This window comes from Thermobia domestica, chromosome 10, assembly GCF_964235325.1.
Source record: "Thermobia domestica chromosome 10, izTheDome1.hap1.1, whole genome shotgun sequence".
In the NCBI taxonomy this organism is placed as follows: domain Eukaryota; kingdom Metazoa; phylum Arthropoda; class Insecta; order Zygentoma; family Lepismatidae; genus Thermobia; species Thermobia domestica.
The window spans coordinates 216,673,879-216,687,434 of NC_137463.1; the positions used below are offsets into that span (position 1 = coordinate 216,673,879).

Genomic DNA, 13,556 nt, shown 5'->3' on the forward strand with positions numbered 1-13,556 from the left:
TCCTAATGCTTTGTTAAGTGATTTTTAATTGTTTCAGACAATTCGCAAACTTTTCTTTTTTTTTTCAGTCCTTTTGTTTCATGCAGCAGCAAACAAAGCATTATCTATTTCAGAAATATAATACACTTTCTACCGCTGAAAAAAGATTTACGTTAAAATGAGTACGTAATTATGAAAAATTTCCACATCAACAGTTTTAAAACTTACTCTGTGCAATGCTTAAACAATACGATTTATATTCTACGGGATTTTAATTTAAACCGAAGGTAACTTGGACGGTACAGTTAGGAAATTTTGTAATTTTGCACTCCTAGAAGCAATTTAATAGCGTACAACATATGCGCCATTCTTTTTAGATCACTGAGTTACATGAGGAATTATTTGTGTGTTTTCTTTAAAACGAACTAAAAATTTTAATGCTTTGAATTTTACTAATTACCTTTTCTTTCTCAAGCGTATTTAAATGAAATGAAATCTTTCTCTTTTACGTCCCAGGATTATGTCGTGTAGACTAAAGGAGATAGTAATGATGAGAAATAAATTAAATGGTGGAATGAAGAATGTGGCAGAAAACAGGAAAATGCCGAGAAAACTCACACACGCGGTGTTGGACCACCACAAAGTTCACTTGGCACGAACCGAGATCGAACCAGAGACCTCATGCACCAGTGGTGAACGCTGTACTACTGAGCCACCATGGTCCCTCAACTCTATTTAAATCAGTGGCGGATTTCGCACAGGGCCAGGGGGTCTAGACTCTATTTATTTTGTGTAACAAAAATAATTTAAGCTTTTATTTATGTATTTTGAAAATTTATATCAAACTCATGATATGAAGGGCTGAAAGAGAGAGGGAGCCAAGCCACAAAAACTAAATTCCGAGAAATCGAAGGGTAAAGTGTAGGAGAAATAACTGCAAATTTTCCCATGTGAAGGTGGTTCTTTTATTTGTGCATACCATTCTACAGATATCTGTGCAACTTGCAACCTGTAATATATGATGTAAAGGGTGTTGTATTAGGAGTAATAAACGAATATTACTAATGTAAAGGAAATATTTTGCAATGATGGTATCTGACAGTTTGAATAATACACACTAAATTACTAATTGATAGTTACTAACTAATACACACTAATACACACTACCTAATTGATAGTTAGATTTCTAACATAACCTAACCAAATTAGGTAAGATAAGGTTTGGTTAGGTTAGGGTAGATTAGATTTCTAACCTAATCTAACTTAACCTAATATGTTATTACATACCCGAAAGTAATGTGCTTTACCTGTAACAGCTATCCAGTATTATATGATAGTTCATCGAAATCCCTTTCCCCCCCCATTCTCCTGTAACTGCCGGTTGAATGACGCAAATCGTTACAGCACTACAAACATTGCATTGTATCAATATTGTCCATGTTATGATCTTATTTCAGATTTCAGTAGAATGAGTGGTACATGGGTGGAATAAATGGCATCATCTTTACCAGATCACGGTATTTCAGATCGTTGATCTTTCTACACTCAGATACAGCACGTGCAAGCTATCCAACAAAGGCCAGCGTTCTGTGCCTGGGTGTTTCTGGAACATTTGACTTTTCCCCCCCATACCTCAACAGATGAGTAGTTGCACTTAACCAAGATGAATCCAGGTTCAGTAGCCGATACTCTGACAGCCGTGACCTTTAGCATTTTCACTTCACTGCCAGTTTCATCCACTGTGTCTTTGAAAAACACTTTGGAAATGGACTGTACATCTTTCATATCAGATGACATCATGCGTATTATCTACATGAAATGAAGCCTGCACTCGGGTTCTTCCAACAAGATCGAACCACTGTTCAGGCATGCATATATGACTTGTATTTCTGACATTTTCTCGATAACTCCAAAATCAGCATCATACGGCACAAAAGTGTGGCTTGGAATCAGGTAGTAATGACGTGTTTCTTCAAACTTGTGTGAGTAAACAAGAATGTAATACAACAAGAAAATGGTAATTTTCTTGTTTTGTCTAAAGCAGGAGTCCCAAAAGAAACATAGTTTTTTCTTGTGTAGAACATGGCCCGAATTCGAAAGAATTTCCAGCAACCAGGATCCGATTTCAGGTGAACCACGGGATACTACTGTTTTTGGCCACACACAAATGTAGACATTTCTCATATTGTACAGCTGTCCACGTTTCATTCCTTTCTAGCAACATTTCGTTTCCACTGTTCCGCATTTAGTTCACGTTTACGACCTTTTTTTGTTGCCGTTGTGTTTGGTAGCGTGCTACCAGGCTCCGTCATCTTTGTTTGCAAGCAGACGTGTCTTCTGATTGGTCGTTCTAGCTGTACTGTAGTTTGACCCTTTCTTCCAGGACACGAGTTGTGCCGCAAACCATCACATATTTTCGTTCCTATTTTTGAAGACATAGGGAACAAATCACACACACACTTAGTTTGGAAACTGATAGACAGATGATAGCTAAATGCATTTCCTCCATAAACACATTTTTCGTTGGTGTGTGCTTTGGTCCTCTCTCTCGGTTTGCCCTTCATATCTATCATAGTCTGGATTCTGGCTGGTCTCCCCAGTTTTTACCTTCTAGATCCACCACTGATTTAAATGTGCATTTCTGCGTGAAAATTGAATGTTGTTATTTATAATATTAATATTTAATAATAAAACTCTCTTGTGACTATAATGGTTAGCGTACGCGCCTATAGCGCAGGAGACCCGGGTTCGATTCCCTACAAGAGCTTTGTGATTCGAATCCCACGCTAAGTTGTAGGTTTACGTCTCATGTAAGTTTGCTGCAAAGAAAGTATGTTAAACTCAAATCCAATTTTGAATCGTCCATATTGTGAGGAATGCATTGTCCTACTGAGTATTCGGCACATTCTTGCCGAATGTCCTAAATACTCAGATCTCAGAGAGCGTCAGGGGCAGCTGCTTATACTTGATCATGTATTGGGCAATGATATTGATATTGTTGAGCGTACACACTGAGAAAATGATTGGGTTTAAACCTGACCACGCGGTGTGGTTAAAAATTTTGAAACCAAATTGGGTTGTTTGTGAACGATGGGTGATAACTTGCAACCCAACTGCATTAACCGTTGGGTCAACAACATGACTATATGTCACTGTAGAATATTTTAAACCAACACTTGAGTCATACTTTGGTAACGGAAAGTGTTATGATGCGTGAAACATATAGTCTAAAGTTAGCTGATTTAAGTGGACAGTGTAGTACTACAAAAATTACAACACATGTTTTTTTATTTACTGTCTATTTAGTAGAAATTAGTAGTGATTGACGAACTTCTACACAGCAGAGGACTTGCCGCCGCTGTGTATATTTTATTACGTGTCTCTGTGATCTTTTGCGCTGGCGCCATTACTGTCTGACCGTAGTGCGAGTTTCCTTTATACTTTTACCGCCTGCTTTATATATTTTATTACGTATGTGATTTTTTGCTGTAGCCATTATTGTTGGAATTAATTGCGACTTCCTTTTATACTTTTACAGCTTGTTTTGTATAGCTTATTACGTATGTGTGATTTTTCCGCTGGCGCCATTACTGTCTGACCGTAGTGCGAGTTCCCTTTATACTTTTACCGCTTGCTTTTTATATTTTATTACGTATGTGTAACCTTTGCGCTGGCGCCATTACTGTTGCGAGTTTTGCACACCCGATTTGTATATTTGCTGCTTGGTAGCCGTGGACGCTAATGGTGTTTTCATTTATAGATACCGGCACACTTTGTATATATATTTATTATTGTGACTTAAGTAAGAAGAGAAAGTTTACGCACCTTTGATGACACGGCCGCTATTTTGTTGGCTATTTCCTGGTTGTTTGTTGTTGCAGTTGTATATAATTTATGTCCATATCGCAGTGTTGTCTGTAATGAGAATAATTACACTGATTTTTCCATAAATAGGTAAATTTTTCTTTTAGGGATGTTTGTAGTGTTGCAGCGAAAACTAATTAGATTGTTGTTGACTTTAGTTTAGCGTTTCTTTTAGCAGTGAGGTTATATGAGACGTGGACATATTGATTAACGTGGAATCCGAACCACATGAGCTTCCGCCGGGAATAGAACCCGGGTTGACCACGCCAAAGTTGCGTACGTTAACCGATTAGCCAGGGAGGAGCTCTACAGTGATTAGACTACGTATAGTTACCTATAATATAATTTTTACGTAATGAGACCAAGCCCTAATTATGAATTATACTTTAATTTTTACTAGATTAATTATGAATTTACCTTGAACATTCTTTTATTTATATAATTGGAAATGATCAATATTAATTAACCTATAATACTTATTATATGTATATACTTACGTATGAAGAATTGAGCGTTGCCGATTGTGGTTTTGATAGACGGATTTGTTTTTCCAATATGGCGGCGTTGCGTGATTGTTGAACAGAGGTTCCTCCATAGTAGGACTCTGAAATGCGAATGCGCGCGTTTTGCTTGCATTGTTTTTTTTTTTTTTTTTTTTTTTTCAACAATGCTAGCATGCTGAAGGCATGCTAGCCCCTTACAAGGGTTACGCCCTTTTCTCGGGAAGAGAAGGAATATTAATATGGAAAGGAGGCAGAAGGGATGGTCTAAGTGATTTAATAATTTCTATTAACTTTATTGATCATAAATTATATACTATTAAAGTACCATAGTAGACATTATGGCCTTTAGCCATAATCATTAGGACGGGTGATGAGATGGAGATGAGAGTGAGGTGCACTGAACGCCACAACACAGTAAAGGAAAGGGTTAGTTAGACGAATGCATGTTATCTTCCGATCCTGGGGCTGCTCAGGATCATGATGAGAGACACAATGAGCCCTGTTAGAAGAGATGGATTACTGTGCGTATGATGGGAAGATGTAGTGCGAATCTGAATGAATGGCAAAGGCAGCTGCGATGTCTTGATCTGGATGATTTGGTGGGAGTGAATAGCGGTATAAAGTAAAGAGGAGGGAGAGTGGAGGGTGCCGAACAGGATGTTGTGGAGCATAATCAATATCACTGTGTAGAATATCAAGAAAAAGGGGGTGTTTCTGAGCCAGTCTATTGGTGATGTACGAAAGTCGAAGCTTTTCAATGTGGTACAGGATGTGAGGAAAGGAGATGCGATCATACAGATCTTGTGTAGGGCTGGGTAGCTTTATACGATATGCAATACGCAGGGCGTGTCGTTCTAGGATCTTGAGCTTGTTGTAAAAGGTTGAGTGTGCAGCGACCCAAGCTGTGAACCCATAGGTGAGGACGGGTCGTAGGAACACCTTATATGTTGTGAGAATGGTATCTGCTCGTAGGCCCCAGGTTGTGCCAGAAAGTCGGCGAAGAAGATTCAGTCTATTGTAGGCTTTGGTGATAATCTGAGCTAAGTGAGGACGCCATGTGAGGTGAGTATCGAATGTAACGCCGAGGTACTTAACGTGTTTGGTAGGTTTGATGGGAGTATCAAGAACAGTAAGGTTCAAGCGTGTTGGGTTTCTATGGACGCGGGACCGTCTCTTAGGGTCAAGAAAAACTATTGCTTGAGTCTTCTCAGAATTTAGGCGTAATCGCCATTTCGAGCACCAACTAACAAACATATCAATGGCAGATTGGAGTGCTATGTTCAATTGATGGATCGTTTTGCCTAGAGCAAGAAAGGCCGTGTCGTCTGCAAACTGGAAGAGATGTACATTTGAAGGAAGTGGAGGAAGATCGGCAACGAAGAGCAGATACAAAAGTGGAGATAATGCTGAGCCCTGTGGAACTCCGGAATGAATAAAGACAGGGTGTGATAAGGAGTTGTTTACAGATATGTATGTTATGCGACATGATAGAAAGTTGAAAATGAATCGGATGTAGCAAATTGGTAGTTTACAGGACAGAAGCTTAAAGAAAAGCGCAAGATGCCATACCTTATCGAAAGCTTTCTCAAGGTCGAATAGAAGTAAACATGATGGCTGTGAGCGGTTAAAATGATTCGTAATGAGATTGGTAAGGCGTAAGAGCTGGTCATGAACACCAATGCGAGGACGGAAACCTGCTTGATGGAGTGGAATGATGCGATGGCGAGAGAAATGTGGATGAAGTCTGTTAACAAGAATGCGTTCGAGAATTTTGCAGAAAACAGTGGTTAATTGGATTGGACGGTAAGATGAGACTGAGGTAGCTGGCTTGTTAGGTTTTAGAAACATTAAAGTCTTAGAGGTTTTCCAATTGACGGGAAGGAAACCGGTACGTAAAATGAAAGTGAAAATATGGGCTAACAGGAGCAGTAAACAGAAAGGACTCTCTTTAATGTGACGGTAGGTGATGAGGTCCATGCCTGGAGCAGTGTTACGTTTTCGAGCTGTGACTTCACGAATTTCTGGAACTGTGATAGGTGTGGTAAGTTCGTGATGAGCTGGAAAGGTATGCTCTGTACTGGGTTGAAGATGACGAGATTCAACATTAAACGTATATGCAGGATGGCGTCGTTCAGATCTTTCAGGAGGAAATGGCGTGAAGATGGTTTGTAGGTGATTCGCAAAGGCATCAGCTTTGGCACTATCTGACGTGAGTGGATGATCACCGTCAATGAGAGGATAAGGTGTTCGGGTGAGTTTGCCAGTCAATGCATTAAATCTCTTCCAGTATTTGGTAGGATGTGAAGTTGCGTCCAGTGTATTGCACGTTTTGACCCAGTTTCTAAGTTTATAGGCTATAACGTAGTTACGAACCGTACGTTGGAGTTGTCGGTGATGGCGTAGAGCCTCTTCGTTCTTTGTACGTACGTAATCTCGGTAAAATTGTCGAGAACGTTTGATCATGTGAAGGTATTGAGGCGGTAATCGAGGACGCCATGGATGTACTTGCGACGTAGGTATATTCTCGGCAGATGCTGTATGGATAGAAGAGGTGATAGTATCCAGCGCCGAGTATAATTCGTCCTCAGTATTTGGTGGCTCGAGATGTTCAAGCTTAGAAGTGAGATGAAGTCTGTAGTTATCCCAATTAGCCTTGTCAAATCTAGGGACCTCCCTCGGTGGAATGTTTACAGAACAGTGGTGGCGAAAAGAACGTTTGATAGTTAACTTGACTGGAAGGTGGTCGCTGCCAAGAGGGTCTAAGACTTCGATATGGCATTTGCCGGCAAGGGTAGTTGAGGTGATGACAACATCCGGTGTGGTATCTGAGAGAGGGCGTGTTGATTTTGGAAGTTTATGCAGAATGCAAGGTATGCGTGTTGTAACAAAGTCCTGGAATTGAGCCTTCTGGCAAGCGGGTCTACTATGGATGTTAATATCGGCCATGATAATGAAGTGGCGAAAATTGTTAGCGATATACTGAAGAAAAGAGTATGGTATTGCATGGCCGGGGCGAACGTAGATGGTCGCCAAGGTTATGTATAAAGCTTTGAAATAGACGGTTGTGATAAGATATTCTGGAAGGTTGGAAATAGGAGCTTGGAAAGTACGATAAGGTAACTGAGAAGCAAATCCAATGAGTACGCCGCCATTGGCGCGGAGGGCTGGTGCTTGATTGTCGACTCGAAAGATCTGGTATCCTGAGAACTTACAAGACATGCGAGGTGTGAGATGCGTTTCGTTTAGTAGAAACGCTGATGCATGTTCTTCCAGAAGAAGTTGTTCCAAGAGAGGTTTATGTTGAGTGAGGGAACTGATGTTGAGAAAGATAATAACGATATCCATAAAGAAATTCATAATCTCAAACAGATGTTTCCAAGCGGGTGGTGTGAAAGTGAACTCGTTGGCCTGTATAGGTGGCATTGAAGGTAACGTGGAATATGCAGCGGGCGGCATACTGTACTTGTTGTAGTACATGCGGCCGTAGAAAAGGATGCACGTTTTGTAGCGTTAATGTAATGAACTGAAGAAGTTGAGATACTGTAACAGGCTGAGAATCAGGTAGTATATTAGAGGAAGGAGTGGGGTCGGTCATTGGTTCACTTTGAGTGCGAAGTGGTGCCACTAAGTGAGGTTTATCCGGTGAAGGTGCGGGTCGAGCTTGACACTTAAAGCTATAAGTCGGGTGTTGTTCAGGACAAGCAGAGCACTGCGGTGGACGCTGCAGGTTTGGACAGGTACGTGTGGAATGGAGTCCAGCACAGTAACCGCATTTCAAATTATTCCTGCAGTTGGCGCTGGTGTGCGTGTTATATTCTTGACAACGCTCGCAGCGGATTGGTACTGGTCGTGCAGTGCGTGAGGGCTCGACACGATGCCGTTTGCGATATATATAAGCTCCGTTATCAAGAAGCTGGTTGATTGTGTCCTGCGATTGAGATAACACTCGGACCATGTAAGTGGGACCTCGGTCGTTTCTAATGCGGATGCACTTGGAAACTTTGTGCCCTTCCTCTGTGAGTTCTTGTAGAATCTCATCGTCCGTAAACTCAAGATTTACACCTCGTATGACCACGGAAAAAGCAGGCGTGCGAGGTGGCGGAGGCGGCTGTTTGATTCTCCGGTCAGTCAATTTAGAGAGTTGTGCATTCTTGCCAAAAATTTCATAACTGAACTTGTTACGAATAGTGGTAGCAAGATTCTGATCAGGAGATTTGATGATCATCCCATTTCTGGTGGCAACAATTTGAGAGATCTGAGCTCGCCGATAATATTTAGTGAGTTGAAGATATATTTGCTTTTCGTTCTGATATTTTGCGTCGAAATTTGTAAGTAAGAACGAATATATTGCTTGCTTTGTACTGTCAGATAGCGATGGGAACTCCGTATCGTCTATTCTAAGTCGCTCACTATCAGAGTCTGAGATGCTATCCCGGCGATGACGTTTCGGAGATGGTGCGTGATGGTGACCTATAACTGGAGATCGTGATCTTTCCGGGCTATTGTCGGTACGGTGTGAATCTCGGTGCCTACGTCTGATATCCGCTTGCATTGTCGTATAGATTGATGGTAATTAAAATTGTGAAGAATTTGGCTGGGCGAAGTTGCATAGTTTAACATATTATTGCATTATGTGATTAATTTATATTATTTTTTGTTTTAGCATGTACTTAATTATTATAAAATTGAAATAATAATAATAGATAACGAGACATTTTGATAAAGAAAGCGGAACCCCACAGTACTACGATATGTACAACTGTGCTGACATCTATTGGCAATAATTACAACTTTATTTAACAGCCACGTTATATGGGAGACTGATACAGAATGAAGGGGGAGACTTAAGGTGAATTACATGAGATTTAGATGTACAAGAAAGAGAAGAGAATAAAATAAATAGAGAAAGCTATTATTGTTTATTGAATTGAAGCACCATTTAAGCGTAATATATTAGTTTGTAATGAGGTTATTAAATTAGGTTTAACTGGATACGTATGCACTTTGTAGGGTTGTTTATTATTTATTTAGGATTTTTATTTAATAATATGGTTTGTAGAAGTATATTGAATTGCTATAAAATAGAACAAACTTATATTTTATTTGTATAGATGTATTTAAGATTATATTCGGGTGCAGTTTTAGTATTGGTTCGCGTTAACGTAGTGAATGTGCGGAACGGCACACGATGGATTTGGAATGGGTGGAGTATTACAATTTACACGTTGCTTGGGAATTGTTTAGTATTGGTTTGCATTGATGAATGTTGCACATATTGAGGAAATGCTGAAGATTGTATTTATGCTAATTGGCACTACGATTTCCATTTGAAAGAATTAAATAAATAATAGCTTGAAAATATTTTAAATTGGATTACGGTATGGAGCATAATATTTAAGTATATTGTATTTACTACGAACTAGAGTATTTATGTAGCTGCTATTATAGAATTAACAAGTACCAGAGATAATTATATTGTTTTTATTTACCATGTATTGAATTATAAGAATATATATTCCTTATAATATTTGATAACAGTTGGGAAGCTTTATATGGTGATTGATTTTTATGTGTGGAACTGATTTAATTTGAAGCAACAGCAAATACATTTGACAGATAATTGACGTATTTGCAACTATTGAAATGGGTATAAAATGCTTTATGTATGTAAAAATATTTAATATTTTTTGTTTGTAAAGTATGAGGCAATTTTAACTGCTAATGTATAATATTACAGATAGGGTTTTAAGCTATTTTAGAATGAGCTTAGGAGATAACAAAATTATTATGGAATGAGACTAGCATGATGCATAGGGAAGATGACATGTGGAATGTTTGGGAAAGTTTTATTATTTTAGGAAATAATATATTAATGAATACAACGGGTAATATTTTTAAGAGAAACCCATATTTTAGTATTGGTGTACTATTGAAAGCATGAATCAACAATTTTGAAGGCATAAAACATAGGCAAAGACTTGTATTTACTGGTGTTATTGTTTTACGTTTACCGGAGAGGATGTTGCTGCCATTATGTTAAAACAGTTTTGAATAGATTTGAATTATTGGAATATAGTATTTTTTATATTTAGGGACTTATTTATAAATACAACTTACGAAATTAGAATATTATCGATTGAATTATTTACAATGTATATAATTATTTATATTTTAATGTTATTGACTAGTTATTTAAAATTTAGACGAATTATACTTTTAGTGCTGGAATGGTATATTTATATTGGTATAGATTATGTACTAATACGGAACACATTGATTAGCATACAACTCTGCAGATTATATATTTGCGTAGACGAAATTATGAAAACTGTTGATTTTTAGTATTCAACGCACTTACACGAAAATAATTGTACAATTAGAAATTGTTGAAAGTTTTGAATGGGCAATTATGTATATGCGTGGTGTAGTACAAGTATTTGGAATATACGTATTGTATTGTGTTATCAACTATTGATACAAATAGGCTGAAGGATTTACGTAGTATCTGCGTTTGCGACAATATAAAATGTTATGAGAATGACATGATACCACGTGATTGTCAGACTTGCATTATATAGTAATTAGATTTATGTTTTATTAAGATATAGAGGTACATATTACGCATTAATATAGACACAGATTGATTTATTTTATTTTAGGCATGAAAGAGAAACTCCATATATTGGCGTTGACTGTGGAAAAACAGAGACGTGTATACATTACAATTTTCCATTAGTATCTGAAAAGTTACACAGAATATAAACCTTCATCCAGCCTATGAGGTGGGTGCTCTTTGACTTGGCTATGGAGACGATGCAATTTATGCTTTTTTTTTTTTTTTTTTTTTTTTTTTTAGCTAGCCATCGGCTAGCACCCTGTTAGAGGGTTACGCCCTCTTTTAGGTAAGGGAAATTGGAACAATTATTGGATTAAGGATAATGGTTGGTCTAAGGGGTGTTATGAAGTAGAAGATCTTTATTTATTTAACCATATCAACAAAACAGAGGACTTAAGGCCATTTGCGGCCTTAACATATTGGATGGAACAGGAAAACAAACAAACAAACAAACAAATAAAATACAATATATGCTGTGATACACAGAATCAGGAAATTACACAATATACATATTGAGAAAGAAACAAAGTATTATCATATTATGAAGCAAGGGTGATCGATGAAAGGAAAGTAATGATGATGTGAAAGTGAGGCTAGCGGCATATGTTTATATATAAGATATAGGCTGATATAGGTATAAGTCTTGTGATTATGGAGATGAGGAATGAGATGAGGTGCAAATCACGCCACAACACGCAGGTTATGTAAGAACACAGATGAAATCATCTTCTTGCCTAGGGGCTACTCTAGGCTATAATGGAGACAGAGGGAAGCCCATGTTAGTTAAAGGGAATGTCACTGTGCACTATATGATGGGAAGATGAGAGGGTGATGAAGGTGAGTATGAAAATCATCAAGTAGAGTAAGATCAGGATGATTCGGTGGAAGTGTGTAACAGTATAGTGTGAATATTAGTGACAGGGGTGTGTGCAGAAAGCGAGAAGGTGCGGGGTGTACTGCTGAATAATGCATCGTATCCAACAAAAGAGGATGATGATCTTGGTAACGTCTAGTGATATAATTTACCCGGAGTTTCTCGATGTGGTACTGTAAGGTAGGAAATGTAATGAGACGGTATAGGTATTGTGTAGGACTGGGTAATTTAATCCGGTAAGCAATTCGGAAGGCATGTCTTTCAAGTATGAGTAGTTTCTGGTAAAAACTGTCTGGAGCAGATACCCAAGCTGTATGGCCATGTGTAAGGGTCGGACGCAAGAAGGCTTTGTAAGTATTGAGTACGGTGGCAGGTTTTAAGCCCCAGGTTGTGCCAGTTAAACGCTTCAGAAGATTTAGGCGATTGTAAGCTTTACTAGTAATCGTAGTAAGGTGTTTCTTCCACGTAAGATGCCGATCGAAGGTTACACCTAGGTATGTTGCTATCTTACTGGCTTGTATTGGAACGTCGTCTACCTGAAGCGTTAAGCGGTTTGGATTACGGCGTACTTTGGTTGACTTTTTCGGCGGTAGGAAGACGATGGCCTGAGTTTTAGAAGCGTTAATTAATAAATGCCATTTTTTGCACCACTGATAGAAATTATCTATGGCTGTTTGTAAAAGTGTATTGATTTCCTGGACTGTATTACAAAGGGCAAGGAATGCAGTGTCATCAGCGTACTGAAACATGTGCAGTTTGTCTGGAAGTTGAGGCATATCCGTAACAAAGAGGAGATATAAAAGAGGCGATAATGCAGAACCTTGAGGGACACCAGAAAGTATAAAGATTGGATGTGATAGATGATCGTTTATGGAAACGTATGCAAGACGGCCAGTCAGAAAGTTGAAAATAAATCTGATATAAGGGATTGGAATATGAAGGCGAATAAGTTTGTGAATGAGAGCTAGATGCCAGACTTTGTCAAATGCTTTTTCTAAATCAAATAGTACCAGACAAGAGGGTTTGACGCTATTATAATGTGTGGTGATCAGATTCGTAAGTCGAAGAAGTTGGTCGTTGATGGAGAAAGCAGGTCTGAAGCCGGCTTGATATACCGGAAGAATGTGATGATGAGCAAGGTATGTATGAAGTCGTTTGACCAGTATCCGTTCGAGGATTTTGCTAAAGGTGGAGGTAAGCTGAATTGGACGATATGATGAAACATCATCTAACGGTTTGTTCGGTTTAGGAAACATAAGTGTTTTCGAAGTTTTCCATGTTGTTGGGAAATATCCAGTGCGGAGAATGAAAGTATAAATAGTTGCTAAAAGAGTCAATAATGATAAAGGGCTTTCTTTGATATGGCGGTAAGTTACCTGATCCAAACCTGGGGCGGAATTACGTTTTCGGTTGACAACAGCTCTGAGTTCATCGACTGTAATTGGTGAAGTTAACGGTGTCTCAGGTAGAAGGGAATGGCAGGTATTGGGTTGTAAGGAGTAAGAATTCACATTAACTTTTTCAGCTGGATGTGAAGAATCGTCGGAAGGTAAAGGTGTGAAGATGCGCTGTAGATTGGTTGCAAAAGCATTTGCTTTGTCTATGTCGTCCTGTGCTGGTGAGTTGTCGATTAAAATAGGATATGGAGTCCTTGTATATTTGCCACATAGAGCATTAAACCGCTTCCAATACTTTGAAGGATGACTTGTGTCTGAGAGTT

The 13,556-nt window shown here is 38.6% G+C and overlaps 2 protein-coding genes across 2 annotated transcripts in view; one reads left to right on the forward strand and one right to left on the reverse strand.

Moving 5' to 3' along the window:
• LOC145662175 (synaptic vesicle glycoprotein 2B-like) overlaps positions 1 to 13,556 on the forward strand; it is a 292,527-nt gene that overhangs the window by 31,582 nt on the left and 247,389 nt on the right. The window lies entirely within an intron of this gene.
• On the reverse strand, positions 2,184 to 7,703 carry LOC145661776 (uncharacterized). Its single transcript, XM_081727112.1, has 2 exons — positions 6,341 to 7,703; positions 2,184 to 2,401 (listed from the first exon to the last, which is right to left on the reverse strand). Exons 1-2 carry the CDS (start codon positions 7,701 to 7,703, stop codon positions 2,184 to 2,186), a joined length of 1,581 nt encoding a protein of 526 aa, XP_081583238.1.